The sequence below is a fragment of the Protopterus annectens genome, chromosome 10.part0 (assembly GCF_019279795.1).
Source record: "Protopterus annectens isolate FY-2018-M chromosome 10.part0, PAN1.0, whole genome shotgun sequence".
Taxonomy (NCBI): domain Eukaryota; kingdom Metazoa; phylum Chordata; order Ceratodontiformes; family Protopteridae; genus Protopterus; species Protopterus annectens.
This window is the reverse complement of record NC_056744.1, coordinates 573,703,257-573,723,180: the sequence shown is the minus strand read 5'-3', so window position 1 is coordinate 573,723,180 and position 19,924 is coordinate 573,703,257. Positions and strand designations below refer to the sequence as shown.

At 41.1% G+C, this 19,924-nt stretch overlaps 1 protein-coding gene across 2 annotated transcripts in view; it reads right to left on the bottom strand.

The window, feature by feature from the left end:
• The window catches only part of SZT2 (SZT2 subunit of KICSTOR complex), a 3,556,133-nt gene that overhangs the window by 109,808 nt on the left and 3,426,401 nt on the right, over nucleotides 1-19,924 (bottom strand). For both annotated transcript variants that reach the window (XM_044085412.1, XM_044085413.1), the window contains one exon: nucleotides 17,763-17,879. In XM_044085412.1, the coding sequence (XP_043941347.1) occupies nucleotides 17,763-17,879 (117 nt within the window). The remainder of the gene's footprint in view (nucleotides 1-17,762; nucleotides 17,880-19,924) is intronic.

The window sequence follows — 19,924 nt, the reverse complement described above, 5'->3', positions numbered from 1 at the left end:
AACAAGGATGCTTCGTGCGCATCAAATGACTTATAAAATCAGTGCATACCAAGATTACATATTCCCCATTCTGAAAGAGATTTGGGCCTCCTCATAATTGATTACATGTATAGATCTGCAATTTTGGGACTGCATACATATTTGCTGACCTCATAAGACCCAAATGTAGTGAGAGTTTTGAAGCAAGAGGAGAATAAGTCTAAGATGACTTCTCTGCTTAGTTTAGCAGAAGCAGTATCAGCGTCAATCGTGAATGGAAATCAAACCAGAAATAGATAAAAATAAGTCTAACATGACTTCCCTGCTTAGTTTAGCAGAAGCAATATCAGCATCAATCGTGAATGGAAATCAAACCAGAAGGAGATAAAAATCAGGCAGCAACGGAATGTGAATTTCTGCTTGTTAGTCCTTTTGCCCTTTGGGGTTGCTTTTGTTCTCTTTTAACAAATGTTCCAGCTTTAAAAGGATACTGCCTCTGGAATTTCGGCACAGGCGCAGGAAAATGTGTTTCAGGTCTTGTATAACCCTCCCCTTTTCCTGTAAGGTCTTGAAGAGATCTGCAGCCGCAGATCCAAAAAGACGTTTCTCCAGTGGAGAATCTAACAATTTGTCCTTGACATCCTCAGATAAGGACTGAAGTCTTAACCAGGAATATCTACAAGCGACAGACACTGGTGCATTCACTCTGGAAGCTGCATTAGCATCATTACCACTGCATTTGACAGGGTGCCAGGCCACCTGAGAGGCAGAATTAAGAAGAGTTAAACCAGGGGACTTTTAGTCCGACTCTGGCATGGAATTAATAACTTCTCCCATATTAGAGAGAACAAACAGAAGACACTGTCATATGGGTCAGATAATTAACAGCCCTAAAGGCTAAGGGAGCAGAAGCATAAAACGTTTTTCCATACATGTCCATGGCACTGCTATCTTTATCTGTAGGCAACACATTGGAGGATGGCAATAGTTTAGTAGGTTTCTCAACAGAAAGTGAAATTACAGCAGGATCAGAAGAGGGATTCTTATAAAGAAACTTTAGATATTTAGAAACCTTATAAACTTTATCTGGTTTCTTAGGAGCAAAAGGTGGAATTCAGGTGCCCAGAAGGGCTTCCAGGACAAGAGGAATAGGAGAAAGCTAAGAACATCCACATCCAAAATAGCATAACATATCTGCTGTGCATCATTGATCTTGGTGCTTTCTCATCTAAAATGCTGCATTATCATCACTACAGCATCTCCAAAAGACAGTTCCTCTACAGGAGAGTCAGGAAGAAGGTCATATTCTTCATCAGAAACCACAGCCAAGGGACAGTGGACCTGTAAAGAATAAACAAAAGAATCATCATCTGAATCCCGATCTTCCTTATCACAGGAAGACTCCCTCTGAATTTTAAGGGGTAGAATAAGGTGGAATAGCAGGAGGAACAAACTGAATTATACTGAGGGGGCTTCACAGACATAAGGGATTTAAACAGTTCCTGAGTAAAGTCCTGCCATTCCTTCTGTGAATCTTTCACGGAGCATGCCTGATCATCTGCTTTTTCTTCATAGGGACATCTGCCTGGATATAATGTGGAATACCAGAGCCCTGACAGACTTCTATGACAGTCCTCTCTAACTAAAATTTGAGGAATCCCCTGTGGCCTATCAGAGATAACTAGCCTGGGTTCCCCCTTTCTATAACATCAGATGTGCAAATCCCTGCCCCATACTGGCCTCCAATTTGGTTGCAACAGCTGGGGCAGCTATAAGGACTGGATGGCCTGAGGACTCTTCAATGGACCCAGCGAAGATGTCCAGGTCAGGCTGGACTGCTGAAGCCTTGAGTTTTGACTTCTTAGGCTTTTTCTTCAATAATAGCTGGATGCCTTAGTGGAAAGTTTAAGATGACACTATGCTTCTGGACGTCTAGGTGGAAGGCTAAGATGACACTATGCTTCTGGTCATCTTGGTGTGAAGGCTAAGATGACATCGTGCTGCGCATGTGTTCCTTGAGCCTTTGTTTTTCTAGATATATTTTCAAGGAAGACAGATGGCTGCTAAGGGTCTAAGGGATGAAGTACTGACAAATCACACACTCTTTATAGTTATGCTCAGCACAGAAACAAACACTTTTTGTGATGATCTTTGTGTGGAATTTGCCGCCCACATTCAGACTTCTCTCACTCTAATGACAGGTGCAAAAATTAAGAAAAGCTGTAAGAAAAGAAAAGGGTTCCAAATGGAGTACTTACCTGCCCAATGGCTAGGTAGTTGTACTGGTTGTACATCTTACAGACCAAAGATAAAGCAAAGTTCTGCTTTTGGGCTGGTGACTATGAACCTCTGAGGTAATTTGCACTTGTTCATCCCTTATGTACCTCCCACCTTCAGGCTTAAGTTATATGCAGGACATACATCATGAGGAGATGGCCAGGCTTTGGTATGCTGGCCTTAAGTAAAACTATCCTTAGCAGTATATTGATCAGTTTATAATATTGCAACAATGATCTTGGAAGGGCATTTGAAAGTGAGATCCAGACATGGAAAATCTTAAGAAATGCCTGAAATCTGGAGTTACAGAAATGTGATGATAAGCATCTTTTAAATCAAAGGTCACTAGAAAATTCAAATGGGGTATAAGAGGTAACAAGTTGTGAAGAGGTAAAATTTTGAACTTTACCAAACCGGTTTAGAAATGAAAGTTCCAGAACTGGTCTCCTCTTCATGAACCTTTTTTGGCATCAGAAACATTCTTGAATAAAAAAAAGGAGTTATGTACTCACCATAATGTTCCATTTGAGTTGTGCATCTTCATTTATCCTCGACCAATGGGTTTGAACCATCTCACCATTTCCCCAGCTCGCACAGGCCAACAACTCTCAAGCTTCGATCCTACCCATAATGTATCTCTCTCAGTTACCTCAGATCAAGTTTGCAGATTACAGCTAAACAGATGTAAAGACAGGAGGCCTGATTAAACCATATCTGCTATATAAAAGTAGCCAAAACATGGAGGTATGTGCCCTATCCATTCCACCAAAAGACTTAAGCAAGGCTGGTGGAAGGAGGGGAGGGAAATCAAGGATAAATGAGATGGACAACTCAGATGGAACATTATGGTGAATCCATAACTTCTTTATCTAAAGTTGTCAATCTTCATTTTATCCTTGACCAATGGGACAGAGTCCCCAGCTACCTTAGATCTTGGGCAGACTTAAGGAAGGACATTCCTGAGCACCACTGGACCAAGGGATGCTCTTCCCCTGGAGACCAGGTCCAATTTGTAGAGAGTAATAAAGGTATGAGGGGAAGCCCAAGTAGCTGCTGTGCAAATGTCATCCATAGAAACTCAAGACTGAAAAACTGCTGCTGTAGCCACAGATCTTGTAGCGTTAACCTTTACCCTTCCAGGCAAATCAATATTCTTTTTGTCAAAAATAAAGGCTATACAGTCTTTTAGCCATCTGCCCAAGGTTACTTTGCTGACTGGCTTGCCAATTTTGATACTTGAAAAGGATACAAACAATTGGTCTGATTTTTGAAAATCATGTTCTGTGCAGGTAAAAACGTAACTGACTGTGAACATCCAACAAATGAAGGGTGTATTCTCCTTTATTAGAAAAATTGGGAAATACTGGAAGATTAATAGTCTGATTAATATTAGTGCATGATACTACCTTACGAAGAAAGGATGGATTCATCCTTAAGGCAACTCTGTCTTTATTAAAAATCAAATATGGAGGCTTGCAAGATAAAGCTTGTAATTCTGAAATCCTCCTGGCAGAAGTTATTGCTACAAGGAAAAAGGTTTTCTACGATAAGTATTTAAGGTCATACTTGGCAGAAGGGTCAAAGGGAGGTTGAACAATGGAAAGTAATACTAGAGTGAGATCCCAGGGATAACAGAATCCTTAAAATGGGGTTTTAATGAAAGAGTTCCTTTCAAAAATGTTTTGCATAACTTATGAAAAACTAGAGAATTGTCCGCAAAACCATTATGAAAGTTCAAAACCAATGCCAGTTACATTTTAACAGTAGAAGATGAGGTTCCTGCATCAAAAAGCGAGACCAAAATGTAAATCTCTTCCATTCACCCACGCAGAGTTATGAGAAGCTAGTAAAATTCTGCATACTGGAAAAGGAAGGTTAACTTGCCTGCAATTAATGGAACTGGAGGAGCCATGCTCTCAGCCTGAGGTTCTGAAGGTTTGGGTGAATCAAGTTCAATGGATGAGAGAGGAGGTCTGGAGTTGGATAAAGAGTCCAAGGTGCTTTTAAGGCCAGAGAAAGGGGAACCAATTTTGTTTTGGCCAATAAGAGGCAAGGAGGATTACTCTGTTCTTCAACCTTAGGGTTTTCAAAAGGAATTTTAGAATTAAGGGAAGGGGAAATGCATAGAGAAGTCCAGGGGGCCAAGTGTGTAAAACAGCTTCCCTGGGTGACTCCCTTGGTGGGGGGATTAGGGCAAAGTAGTTGCTGCACTTGTTGTTCAGGGGCGAGGTGAAGAGGTTGCAGCAAGGCTGGCCCCACTAATGGAAAATCATTTCCGCCATTCTTGGATTGAGGGATGACTCGTGAGGTAGAACAATAGACCTGCTCAGTTTGTCTGCTATCACAATGGATATCCCAGGAATATGCGTTGCTATCAGAAATCAGTTGAAAGAAATCGCCCACTGCCACACACGGAGTGCTTCTCGACATAAAGGGTAAGAGAGGTGGTTCCGCTTTGTTTGTTGATGTACTAAACTACAGACATATTTGTCTGTTTGGATAGCAATAATCCCTACAGGGAGAACAGTTTAAAAGGCTTGCAATGCCAAAAGTACTGCTCTCCTTTCTAGGACACTGATATGCAAACTGGCCTCAATGGAAGACCAAGTACCCTGGAGAGTCCTGTCCAGATAATGCCTCCCACTCCATCTGGGAGGCATCTGTGGTTACAATGGCCTTGGGCTGTTGTGGGACAAAGGGGTGACCTAGAAGAATGTCCTCAAAGTGCATCCACCAAGCTAGATCTTTTCTGCAAAGACTGGTAAATAAAATCTGATCCGACATAGGCTAGTGGAGTATAGACCACTGAGTTGCAAGTAACCATTGAAGAATTTGCATATGAAACCTTGCCAAGAGAACTAGAGTTATTGTCGCCACCATAGAACCCAGATGTTGTAAAACTAAACAAACTGGTACTTTCTTTTTGTGCTGAATCTTTCACACTTGTTCCCTGATTTTTTGTAATTTCACTGGTGGAAGGGAGGCTATGAACATTCTTGTATTTAGTTTTGCTCCTATGAACTCTAAGGTTTGAGTTGGAGTCATTTGAGATTTTTTGTAATTCATTGTAATTCCTTCTTGCTATAACCAACAGACGCCTGGTTGGACCAGCAATGAGCCTGTTGTCCAAATATGGAAACAATCGGAATTCTTGCAGTCTCAAGTGAGCTGCTACTACTGCCATGCATTTGGTGAACACCTTGGGGGCTGTGGTGAGACCAAAGGGAAAAACTCTGAACTGATAGTGACTGGCTCCCAGCCTGAAGCAGAGGAACCCCCCTGTAGCATTTGTCCATTTTTATGTAGTAATACGCATCCTGAAGGTCAGCTGAGCACATCCAGTCATCCTTCTCCAGAAAGGAGAGACTGGACTGTACAATGACCATCCTGAATTTTGCTTGTCAAATGGATTTGCTCAATAAGCTGAGATCCAAAATTGGTTTCCAGTCCCCTGCCTTTTTTGGCACTACAAAGCATCTTGAGTAAGTTCCAGACACTAACTGGTCTGGTGGGACTTCTTGGATGACTCTCTTTTTTTAGCAGTCTTTGGATCTCTAGGAATGCTGGTTCCCTCTGACTGGGTGGAACATCAGGGTTTCTTCTGGTAAAGGGAGGGAGAAGATAAAGGGTATAACATAGCCTCAGGATATAATCCTCTGCACCCACGTATCTGATGTGATCTCTAGCCAGGTGTTTAGGTGCAGGAATAAGCATCCCCTGACTTCCTCCAGAGGAAGGTAATCAAGGCCTCCGTTCAGGAACGCTGATAGGGATTCCCAGAAAAGGAATCTCTGAAACCCTGGTTTTGCTGGCCACCTCTGCCACATTGGTGGCATCTTCCATTAACGTTCCCCTCTCTGCCCCAGGGGGAACTTTCATCATGTGTGTCTTAAAAAGGTCCTCTGGATTTTTTGAACCACATTTTTCCATCACTCTCTGATTCCTGGAAAAAGGCCTTTGAGAAGTGGAAAAATGTATGCCCATGGTAGAAATGGCCTTTCCATCTTTCTCACACCTGAATAATGTTTCTCTAACCTTTGGGCCAAATAAGGATGATTCGTCAAAGGGTGCATTAACAAATGAAGACTTAAATGGCTCCGCAAAGTCACAAAGTCACATCCAAGTGTGTCGACATATAGCTACGCTTGAACCTGCTGCTATGGTAGCCCCTTTGGCTGCATGTGCAATGAGCCTCAGGGACGAATTAGACACAGAATCCATGGTAAATAGCTGAGAGGCAACTTTGTCTTGTACCTCATCAGAGACAGCTCTTGCCAGAATGTCAGAGAGCTCCTTGATCAGATCCCTTTGAAGACTGGTGAAATATGCAAAAGAATTCAAAGACTGCAATGCAAAGGTCGATGAAGCATAAATCCACTTGCCAAACCTATCCATCATCTGGGACTCCCTGTTGGGTGGATGGATAGAGGAACTTTCCTCAGCTAGTTCCTTTTTCATGGCCACTGCTATGACCACTGCATCTACTGTTAGACCCTTTGCCCAAAATTGTTGATCTTCAGGAGGGGATAAAATTTTGTCTGGTCTCCTGGAGATAAGCTCAATGGAGTTGGGTGCCTTCCACGCCCACTGAGCAATCAACTGGCTAAGTTAATCAGTGAGTGGAGTCACCCAAGAGGTAGACAAGCGAGTGTGAAAAGTCTGCAGGTATAATGATTCTTCAGGGGTAGGGTTTTGGGTCTTCCAATCACCTCTCTGTTTCAAAATTTCAACAAAGGAGACATCATAAGGGGTGATTTGGGGGACCCTTCCTCATCATCAAAATTAGTATCTTACATGATGGATCCCTGCAGGGAATCTAAGTCCTTCCTCTTGACCATCTTCTTCAGAGGGACCTCCTCAGGGGACGTTCTGGAGAGGTATCTGAAAAAGACAGAATCTGAATCTGAGTGTCCTGAAGTTTTAGCTCTCATTGTCCCAGTGGAGAAGCTGGCAGGAGAACTGGACTGGAGGAAGGGACATGCTTTGAGGAAGAAAGGTCAACTGAGTGGTGGAGGTAGCCAAGGCCCTCTCCATGTCCTTGAAGGATGACCCAGCTGAAGAGAGAATTTAGCCTGAAACTTATATAGACTGCCTCAGAACCATGGTCACTGGTCCATCGAGACAGCCCCTGAGACAGAAGCCGATGCCAAGCTAACCCTAGCCAAAGCCCCAAAGTGCAGGGATGGCTCCAAAAAAGAGGCATCAACTCCTACCCCCCGGGACTGACAAGGCAGCTATGGCCACGGAAAGTTTCTGGATCTGACAGAGCAGAAGAACTCAGAACTTGAATTGGTGCCGAGATAACAGCAACTGTTGGAACCGATACAGCTGATGCCAGATATCTCGAAGCTGAAATCTTCAAGGCCTCAAAGGAGGAGTGGTCAACTAGGTGAAAGTATGTTTGAAAACCAAAGGGGTCATGGCCAAGGGAGCACCTGAAATTCCTCTCACCCATAAAATTTTCTCCACCAGTCTCTGTCAGGCTTTTAGGGGAATGGATAGAAGACACAGAAGGAGACTTGGGTCTATGTAAAAAGACCTCCGTTAATTCCCCAGCAAAGGGATCAATAGATGGGGAATACTGACATCTAAGTGTTTGCCAAGTAAAAATACGTGGTGCCGAATCAGCTGACACCAAAACAGTGCTCAGAGCTTGGATTTGTGGAACTGAGCCATCAGTTTGAATCTGCGTCGAAACTCTCGGCATTGAAGGTTTAGATGCAATGGAGGGTGTCGATGCAGACACCACAGTATCAATATTCGTTGGAGCCAAGGAACCTTTTGTCACCGAGGATTTCACTTTCTTAGTCACCACTGGAGAAGATGGCTTAGACATGCTTCTCTTCTTGGCCTTCCCAGAGGGAAGAAGGAGACAAAATATTGCTCTTACTTTTTTCAGCAGATATCACCTCACTGAAGGCAGAAGAAATTAAACCTTGTAATATCAGCTTATTTTTTCTCTCTACTAAGGCTCAGTGACTGAAACCATGACAAATACTGCAATCTTCCTGCAAGAGATGCGGTCCCAAACAGTAGACACATAAAGCGTGTGTGTCTGAAGAAGGAATTTTGTGGTCACACTGTTGACATTTCTTAAAGCCAAAGGGGCCCTTAGGTTTGTCAGCCCTAATAATACAAAAAGAACTCTCACCACAAACAATCACTACAAAAGGCTGGAGCAATTACAGCCACTCGTAAAGATTCAAAGGTGAACTAAAAGCAAGATAAAAATTTTTTTAAGGCTATAGAGAAAGAGGGGAAGAGTACACTGAAGTGTACAGAAGGGGAAGAAATCTACCAAGAATGGTAGAAAAGAAGTACACAACGTGTACAGAAAGGGAGAGAAAATACCAACAATGGTAATAAGGATTTACACAAGTAAATGGGTAGGTGACAAAACAGAAGAAGTAAGCTAGACTAGACTTAGTGGAAAAATAAGTAAAGAACAGTAAACAAATTGACTTAGCTTAAGAGTGAAGGTGAACATGTATGTCCAGGAAAGTGTCAAATGAGATCGGAGTTAACTAGGAGAGATGCACTATGGGTAGGGTTGAAGCTTGAGAAATTTGGCCTGTGCGAGCTGTGGAAACAGCTGAGATGGTTCAGATGCTAGGAACCGAACCCACTGGTCAAGGATAAAATGAAGACTGACAACTTCATATCCCTTCTTCCAGCTGCGAAGGCCAGCTTCTATTGTTCTGAGTCAGCAGATGTTGAGTGATAGGAGAGGGAAAAGAGGAATTTAAGCTGGTGGATGAGGGGGAATGCCTCGGAAGGAAGAGCCATCTTCAGGAAGGTTTCTAAGTATGTAGCCAAGTAAACCTTATAACAGTTCCATTGGCAGCAACCCTGCATGTGGCATCAGCTGAATCATAGCAAATTTCAAAGATTGGATAGCCACTTGAGACACAGAAACTACAAGATTATGAAATGCAGTTTTTTTATGAGACAAGGGGAAAAGATGTCATAATGCTCCTCATGTTCTCAAAAGTGGCAAACATGAACTTCAACAAACAAGCTTGACAACTGAGAATCCTAAAATTAAGTGTTGTAAAAGAACACACTTTTCCCCAAGATCTAGTAAAGGCTTCCAACAAAAGTGGGAGGGTTTGGCATTAACCAGACATAATGCAGCAGCTGGGTTTGCCAGAGAAACCACTACTATGTCTGATCTGTGGTTAGAATACAAAAAAAATGTATAAAACTGAAAAAAACTTTACACAATGTATGTGCTTTCTTGAGAGGCAGCAGGCAAGCTGTCAGGCAAGTTATGCGCTCTAACAAATACATTCTCTAATGCTGAAAGAAAAGAACTGCTATAGTTTTAGGAAATTCCAGTTGCAGCAAATCATCTTTCTTCAGAGACAGTGGAATGTCATTCTGTTCCAATTGAGGCAATCGATTCATTCTGGAAATAGTTTCAGAAAAACAGAATCTTTCAAAGGGACTGGCAAAAGCCACACTCCCCACAATCTGAAACAGAAACCTGAAGAGAGGAAAGAAAATGGAAGTTTTCCCCTTCACAATCATTCTGTGGTTCAAAATAATTTTGAACCTCTTCAGAAAAATGAAGAATCTCTTTTTCTCTTATCAAAAACAGTAGCACTGAAAGGGCCATGAGCCTGTACTAAACAATGAGCTAAACCCAATAAACCACTCCTGTACAATGTAACTTAGAAAAGAACACTCGTCTGTTTTTTATTCTTTTTGACAATAATTTCTGACGATGTAGGCCCACTTTTGCCAGGCAAAACCTCCCAAGTGACAAGTCAATCCAGCCTGGCTAGATACAAAGGTATTCCCTATTCCTTCTCCCGGGACCAACATGGACACTCCAGCAGCCACACAGGATGTGTCTACCCTGGTCCATGGTAGCTGTATGGACTACAGCAGAGAGAGTCATCCATCTGACGGTGAAACAGTTTGTAGCGTACTGTGGTGGCAAAGGCTGTTTATTAATATTCTTTTTGTGGCTGGAAAAAGGACCAACCAAGGAAATGCAGGTTGTTCCAAGGTAAAGCCGAAAAAGATCCTCACTTTCTGGGGAAGTTGCAGTACTAATATGTACAACAAGGTGGGGTCAAAAAAGGTCACTTTTCCCCACCAAAAACAGTGAAAACACTTTTAATACTTACCTTACTCCAAAAGTAAAATAACACAACTTTTACCAAGGAAAATGTAGTTTTAAATTAGTTTTAACAACTATTTTTTTCACAAAAGCCAAAAGTTATGATCCTGTTTAAAAGTTGATAAAAAGTCAAGCGGCAGTCTATAAAAATACTTTTCCCAACACAAAATAATAAATTTTACAGAAAAAGTTTACTTTTAATTAATCAAAAATTAAAAAAGGAAGATATTTTCCCCTAAAAGGAAACTTATTTCCCAGGAATGGAAAACATTATCCAAAGCCTGCAAGAGGAGCACTCTTTTTTGGCCAGAAAGCTCTGAAGGGCTTGACATCTAAACCCCTCTTTTTCTTCAGCTTAGCTTGAGCTGACTAATGGCCTGCATATGCGGAAGGTGCCTTTTAAGTTTTGGAAGACAGATGGCTGTTACAAGGCTACTGCAGCAGTGATCAGTACAATAAGCATCTAATATTCTTACTGCAACAGCTGAGTCACGATAAGACTCTCCTTGATGAGTTTAATGGCCGGGTTCACCCTTTCCATCAATCACAGTTTGGCATTTTGTTTGGAAGACCTCACGTTCAGTTTAAAGAACTGTGGTTGAAATATACAGTGATGTTACTCATCAAATATGGACGCGTGCTTGACCTCCAAGCCCACTAGTTCACCTACAGCCTCTAGCAAGCACTCATGACGTATGTATTGCTGGCATATATTGTACAACTATATACTTGCTCAACTCACATGGATTTCCATCAACAAAAGCTGGATGGAGGAGCTGCCCACACTCGCATCTTTTTGATCAACAGACACTGTGAAAACATCTGTTACAATTAAAATCAAGAATATTCCATACATGTTGCAATGGCGCACTACCACAACTTTATCATCCTGTAAATTTTTATAACTACTTTATTACTTTTTTTTTCTAATTTCCTTCTTTTTTTGGCTCTCTACTTTGTAATTCACAGGCCATGTCCCCAATTGGTCCATTCATTTCTCCTCAGCACTGGCTTTAGAAGACTCCAGAAGTGAGAAGCAAGAGTTGGGAAGAGCAGTTATCATTCCATTGGAGATTACATTTTTTTGATGTTGTTTATCAACACTCCCTCCTGTCATATGACAGACACTGTATAATATCTGTCTATGCCCAACTGCTGCAAGTGAATGTCTCTGTGCACTCATGATGCTCTTATAGACAACATGTAGTCTTTGGTAAGGCTCAAGACCCCAAGTCTTTGTACAATAGAGCACAGTACTAAGCGTCATTTTCACCTGCAATATTTCTGAGGTGGGAAACATTTGTAAAATCTAACAAGTGAAAACTGATAACATCTGTTTAATCTAGCACTCTCCTTGGTACGTCTTACTACTGGGTTAAACCTCATGTAGTAACAACATCAGAATGGAAGATGTCAGAGGAAAGCCCAAGGACAAAGTTAAGTGCAACATTACCAAAAGAAGTCCATCTCAAAAATACATGGTGGAAAAAAAAGGCATGGTGAAGGTGTGAACTGAAGACAAACTGGTCATGATCATGATGCAGACATCTAAAAAGTCAGTCCACTGAGGCAAACTTAGAATGCAGCATTTTACAAGTTAGTGGTTTAGACACAAGCAGCAAAAAAAAAAAAAAAAAAAGACAAAGGTAGGAGTAGTTATGTAGTACGGATGTTGCATCACAGCATGTAGTAAGTGCACCCCTTAGTGGTAATCTTCTAAAGAAAGTTGCTCACCACTTATGGTGGAGAGAATGAACCCAACCACGGGACCTGCAGAAAAACGACACTGACTTTAGATTACAGAAGTCACTGTAAAATGTATTTTTATTCCCCTGCTCTCCATAATCTACTCCTTCCCCACACAAGCACTCGTGTTCTCTGTTCCTCAAATAAATTGCTACTACAAATCTCCAAATCCAACAATCGTGTTGGGGACTGTCTCTAATCCAACTATGTCTCTGAAATTTGGAACACTATCCCTCAAGCCTGTCATAACTGCTGCTAACCTGATCCACTTCAAAAAAACTACTTACAACTCACCTGAATAAAAACTGGCTATGCCCATGATCTGGCCCTGGCTAAACCTCTTTCTTCTGGTCTATTAATGTCAAAACCTACATTCCTTCCACCTAATGCCCATCATATGTAATTATATATTTTCTCTTTTACTACTACATTCTCCCCCCACCACCACTAACTAAACATAAATCTCTTCAGTCCATATCCCCCTCCTACCAAAAACCCATATCGTTCTCTATTTTCCCCTCACCCTACTTAGCATACCTTCACCTTACTTTTGTTCCCTTTTCACACAGCCCTAACTTATCTTTCTATTTCTACTCAACTAACCCAACATCTCATTTCCTCTGTTTTCATCATCTTTCCCAACACCATACTTTCTCTAACCCATGGATCTCCTCTTGCTTCTTCCCATACATACCCCACACATTACTCTCTATTTACCTATTCTTCTATTACCCTTTTCCTCTCATATCCAATTCCTCTCCTCTCATCTCTCTTCCATACTCCACATGACCTACAGTATATATTATTACTCATTTAAATATCCTGTAGCACATTTCTAGCCAAATCATATAATCTGTATAGTCTACTTGGGTCTATATTATATCCTCAGATGCTTAAAAAAGCGAACGCTGATTGATCAAACTTATTTTCGCAAAACTGCAAAATATCGAAGCAGCAGAAATTCAAATTTTTTTCCTAGGGAAAGAATTTGGTTGTCCGTTTCTGTTGCTTCGGTATTTTCAGTGTTATGGTGGAAAGTTACCGGTCGGATTCAGGTAAGTGTGCGATTGTGTGGATGTGAGTGTTAGGGTGATTTAGGTGAGTTAGGGTTAGGGCTCGGGTTAGGTGTGTGTGCGATTGAGTGGACATGAGGGTTAGGGCAGATTTAAGTGAGTTAGGGTTAGGGAGCGGGTGAGGTGAGTGTGCGATAGTGACAGACCTTAGGGTTAGGGTTTGGGTTAAGATAAGTGGGTAGTTAGTGGTGTGTGCATAGTTTAGTGTGGGGTTAGGTATCAGATTTTAGGTGTATGTGTGTGGATTTCTGTTTGTTTGGTGTGCTTGTGTTGTGTGCATGTGTTTTGGATCAGCGATTTTTTTCCCTGGGAAAAAAAATCACCGATCTGACAGTTCGAGATTGTAAGCTTTTGCTTAAATTAGGTCGATCAATCAGCGTACGCTTTTTTAAGCATTCGATGATATAATATAGACCCGTCTATTTGTCTCTCGGAAAAACTATCCTCATATAAATCCTAAGTCTGTACCTACTGAGCAAGTTGGCTTTGGACTAGTGTATGTATAAAGGTCTGTGCTTTCCATCAATGTGAATTTTATGGTATATTCAAATTTTTTTACCCTAATGTGTAAAACACATGTAACCAATGTAATTTATGCTGATTGTCTCTCAAGCTTTTTTCACCAGGCCTCAGCTGAAAATGAGCTCTCACCCAATCGGACTTTCCTGGTAAAGAAATGTTAAATAAATCATCATCATCTCCTTTCAGCTTATCCTGGTTAGGGATCGCCACAGCGGAACAACACCCCACAGAACGATTGGCAGTGGAGTTTTACGGTGTTGAGTTGCCAGCCTGGTGCCCAACCTTCCACAGAAGGCACACACATGGACACACTCACACCTAGGGCTAATTAAGAGTGTCCAATCCACCTATAGCATGTCTTTGGGATGTGGGAGGAAACCGGAGCACCCGGAGGAAACCCAGGCGACCATAGGGAGGACATGCAGACTCCGCACATAAGGCACCCCAGCCGAGAGTCAGACTGGAGAACCTCTTGCTGTGAGGTGGCAATGCTAACCGCTGCACCACCACGGTCGCCAAACAAATGTTAAATAAATAATTTCAGCGAACCTATGTTGTTGTTGTTGTTGTTGTGTCTTTCGGCTTTTCCCGGTTAGGGGTCGCCACAGCGGAACTCTGGTCCGCTAATGACTGGCAGTAGATTTTTACATGCCGAGTTGCCAGCCCTGACGCACAACCTTCAACGAAGGTACACCCATTCACGTATGCCTCCAGACAGAAGACGCTCTAGCTGAGAATCGAAAGGGACAACGTCTTACTGTCAGGCGACAGCGCTACCGCAGCACCACCACAGCAGTATTTCAGAGAAACTATGATCTCAGAAATTGGGAGGCAAGGCCTCCAGACTGTGGAATTTGGTTGCCATGACTACAGAGAAAATGGATTCTGTTAATTTTACAACCAGCAGTAAAATCAAGATACTGGCTTAACAAATTATCATTTGTTGAACGGCAATTTAATACACTGACCAAAATTCCTATGGTGTGCTCATTGAGATGTTGCCTTGAACTGTAAGTTATTAAATGGTGGCCAGCTAAAAACAATGAGTACAAATCTCTGGCATCACTTTTCTATGTGGATCCAGAGGCTCTAAGTATGCAAACAGACTAAACAGAATACAAATGATGACAAACTACAGCTGTTCTGTAGGATAAGGTACTATGAATTGATATCAGATATGCATTGCACATAAGTGGACACAGCAAAGAGCAAGAAGAAAAAGGCCATTAATGTTAATCACTTAGAATAAACCTGTCCTATCTCTCCCAGTATGACACCTGTTGAATTAATCTGGAATATTTGTGAATTATTCACGCCAACCCCCAAAAAGGCAGCATGGGTGGGATGTAGATGTCTAATAGTTAAAGATCATGAATGATCACTGTTATCTGACTACTGCAACAGAAGAGCTTTAACAGCATCTCATCTGGTAGATCCAAAATATTCAAACACTATTCCAGCAAGTGACCCTGCCTCTACAAGGATCTCATCAATGTCACAGTGAGGAACACCTCTTAGGAAGCGCTTTGCTTAGCTACCCTATCCTTGTCACAAGAATGGACATATGAGGAGAATACCAAGAAAACAAAGCCATTTTTCTCATTCATCCTGTAATCAAATAAGGTGGACTGAGTTAGATAACACCTGCTGGCTGACAGATGGACAAGCAGCATGAATGTTGGTTGAAGGATTAGGCTTCAAAGAAAGGCAGCACAAACAGTGAATCACTGAAAACAACTTTCAGCGAATGGGTAATATTGCACTTTCTCCATAGCCTTGCAACTGTGGAGTTGGTATATACGGTGGATATAAAAAGTATACACACCCCTGTTAAAATGACAGGTTTTTGTGATATTAAAACAAAGAGTTAGAAGGTCACACTGAAAAACCAATCAGAAAAAACTAAATGAAAACTCCAGCCAAGCTAGAACTTGCAATGAGTGACCTCCCAAACCTCCTGTAGCAGAGGCACATGGGATATATGCAAATGACGCTTATGAACATCAGGTGTTTCAGCTATATAGCGATTCTGATTGCCCATGACTTTTACATTTGAAGTCGTTTTAATGGACAATTTCAGGCCAATAAAGCCAAACCACAACTAGTTAGTGGTTTAGACACAAGCAGCAAGAAAAAAAAAAAACAACGGTAGGAGTAGTTATGTAGTACGGATGTTACATCACAGCATGTAGTAAGTGCACCCCTTAGTGGTAATCTAAAGAAAGTTGCTCACCACTTATGGTGGAGAGAATGAACCTAACCACAGGACCTGCAGAGAAACGACTCTATTAGCTAGTGGGGTTTGGCTTAAAGTAGAACTCAAGTTTAGTTTAAAACAAACTATCCATCTGCCTGTTTTCTTTCCTGAACCTAAAAATGAGAAAGAAAGGATACCCCACACCTTGGATATCCAGAAAAAACTCAGATACTATCTTGACAGAAAATAAATCTTTCAGATCTCCAGAACAATTGTGCATTTCTTGTGAAGGTAAGAAGGGACAAGCTGTGTTAAAACAGACTATTTCCAAATGGTTGTCTAAAGCAATTACTTTTTGTTATACTCACCATAACAAAACTATTCCAGGCAGGGTCTTGGCTTAATCTATAGTGTTTTTTTGGAAAGGGTTGGATTCTAGACGTATTTAGAAGCTGCTACTTGGTCCTCTACACAAACCACTACAAACTTGATTCCTTCTCTAGTTTCAGGCCAGGCTTTGCTAGGACCATTCTCCAAGACACCTAGACTCTTTTCCTTCCACCTCTAAAATGTATTAAGTTATAATAATCCACCCAATGATGAACATAGTACAGTTAAGTAAACTGACCACAATAGCATATGTTCAAATGATCACTGCTGCAATAGCCACTCCCTCCCTCCATCTCTCTTGTTTTTTGGTTTGTTTTTTATACCAGGGTGTGGACATTTACTTTTTGTTGTTCCTAGCATTGCCCTTTCAGGGCCCAGCCTCTCTTCATCTCTCTGCTGGCACCAAAGCTCTGAAGGGCTTTGCATCCAGACTTGTCTTTTTGTCAGTTTAGCTTGAGCTGCCTGACAGTTTGGGCATATGGAAGGTGCCCTGAAAATTTGGAAGCTGGCCAGCTGTTATATTCTTGGCTGGATGTAACCCCATACAGCTAAGGCTAGTGGAGCAGCGAGTATTCTAATATCTACTGTTCTGGTAAATTTACTTGCACAACTGTACTTTCATTCTACTGTTGCCAGTTCAGACAAATGAAACCATTCTTAGAGAAAGTTTAGTGCACAATGTCACAGACAGACAGCGCTGGAGAGATGACAGTGAGCATTTTGCAGAGGATACATATATATCTGCAATCACTCTTAACTCTCAATGGAGACTGCTAAAACGCTACATCTATAAGTTATATAGACAAGCTCCTGTGTGTGTGTTACCCCTTAACATATCTGTGCACAGACTACTCTGTGGGAATAATGTCATCTGTAAGAGGCCTCTTTCCAAACTACCTCTCCCTATAAGACTGACCCTGGAAAAGAGAGCAGGCCACTCAGCCTTCCTCTTCTGACTGGCCAACTGCAACACTAGCAGTGAGGTGAATTCAGAGCCTATGTATTACTGAACTGGGTTCTATTACTTAATTTTTGGATAGCAACATTTACTTCACATATTTCCATTTGATCACTGGTCTAGTCCAAATGATCAAAACATGCCCCCTTTCACAGGAGTCCATAAACATCAAAATATGCTACTAATGCATGCCTTAAAAAAATGTTAATTTGTTTAAATACAGTATGCTTATCTGAAATCTGAAAAGTACCTAGTAAATTTATCACCAGCAGAGCTCTGAACTACTTGAATAATTTATATGCATCTAATGACAATTTCCTCTGCTACAATGTGATATGATGAAGCATAATGCAGATGGTTAACATGCAATAAATGTACAATAATGCCTGACTCATTTAATCTTCAGGCTCTGCCTTCTCCTCAGATAGGATTTCATTTCTGTTTTTCACAATGTGGTAACAGACTGTACTGCTTTTACAACTACATACTTACCAGGTACTGTATTCCATTGTCATTATTGGTAAAGTGACGGCAACTCTGTGGGAAGCGATTAAGAAGCACTTTAATTAAACTCTGATACCAGCTGGTACTCATTGTAATGAAACACTCCTGTAGGGGGAAAATGAATAGTTAACAGAGCTGTCGTCTTCCTTTTCAAATGTAGTACTTTTTTTATAAATACCGATCCCTAAAAAAATTATCATTACTGTAGCTGCAAAGGAAGATATTTACTGCAATACTCATAATAATAATCTATGTTTTCTTATTAAAAATTACCGTTTAAATAGCATGAAAAAAAAAACAAAATTACAAAAATGTAGCTCTGCCTCATCTCCTAGTTTCTGCAGGCTGGATTCACGAGGAATGTTTGCATTCTTTGACATGAATAAATGTAGTTTATTTTGAGGTTTACTTAGTGAATGCAGTTTACTGGCAGATAGACCCAGTGAGCTCACAGCCCTTCTGCAAAGAAAAACATTAGGTGGTATTAATGATAAGGAGTTGACATTTAGCTGGGAAATAAAGAAATTCATCTGCTCAGTGTATTCAGAAGAGTTCTTGAGCCCCTGGAAAAACAGTGAAGAAAAAAGTTTTTGATAATTTTATGAGGATTTTAAAAAAATGGAAGCCCAGTCAAACATAATGCTGTTATCCTCGCACCTACTGTAAATAACAGATGCAGTCTTATCTTAACTACATGGTTACCAAAATGTGATTTCAGTGCAGTGATAGCACCCCTGTAGTGTTGGGTTTCTGTGCCTACCACCCTTTCAGACCCAATGCCAAAAATGACTGTGTCATTGTCATGTGGCCATATTACTAAGAAGCCAAATCACAACTAGATTCCTAAGGCAGGACAATGACCTTGAGCTCTACCACATCCTAGTTACTGTCAAAAAAGTATATACTATATCATAGTTAACTAGCATACCCACTCCATGTCATCCACAACCAAAAAGCAAATCTATACAAACTGGGGACCCTCCTTATTGAGCATAACACTATTTTCCTGCAGGAGTTTAACTATCCTCCCATTAACTGGGAAACCTTTTCTACTACAAATAAGTATGTACAATGCCTCCTTGATTTCACAAATGTTACCTTCTTAGACCATCTAGCTGATGGCCCAGCTAGGGGATCAAAAATATTGGATCTAGTCTTCACCAAACTAATCCTAATGTGCTCTACAGCTGTAGTTGCCCCATCACTAATCACATCCAACCCCTTAAAAATTACTATTCACTAATGGTAAAAACAAAAGTAATGTACACACCATAATGATAGAGCTGTGTTGTATGTTTCCGTCCTTTCCTTAATAGACGAGTCTCGGATCCAGCTACAGCCATTTCCAAGCTTCAGATGTGGTGCTCACACTCCTTCCCCTATACATAATCCCTGTAAATAGGGCGAGCTGCCTCAGATTAAGTTTGCCCACCCAAAAAAGGCATTGTAAATGATAAAATATAGTTGTAAGCAATGTAAGACAGCCCCTGATTTGAAAAGGACAGGGCCTTCAGAAGCTACAGCCAGATCCAACTCAGAATGAAATTATATTGCAGACAAACTATACTGCCACAATAAAGGAAGGGGAAGGTAGAATGGAAGTTGAGGAAAGTATGGAAACAGACAACAAAGATCTATCGCTGTGGTGAGTACATAACCTTGGTATCTGATGTTGTCTTTTCCATCAACTCCATAACAGATGGGGCAGAGTCCCCAGCTACTTTTATACTTGGATGGCCTCACGGATGGTTATTCTGGAGCACAGCTGAATCAAAGGAGGCCCTAGATCTGGACTGTATATCTGATTTGTAATGTGAGATGAAGGTATTAACCTTAGACTACTTACCTGTAGCACATATGTCATCAATTGGAATACTGGAGAAAAAGGCTATAGATGAAGCCACAGAACTGGTAGAATGAGGTTTTGGGGTGGAAGGGAGAGGAAGTCCCTTTTCTGGTAAACAAGGGAAACGCAGTGAGTCAACAATTGTAAAAGAGTGACTTTGGATACACGTTATCCTAATTCAGTACCGGAGAAGAATACAAATAACTGGTCAGATTTTCTAAAGGGCTTTGTCTAGTCTAGATAAAAATGTAAGCAATGATGAATATCCAGCAAATGCAGAGTAAATTTATCCTTGTTTGAGAAA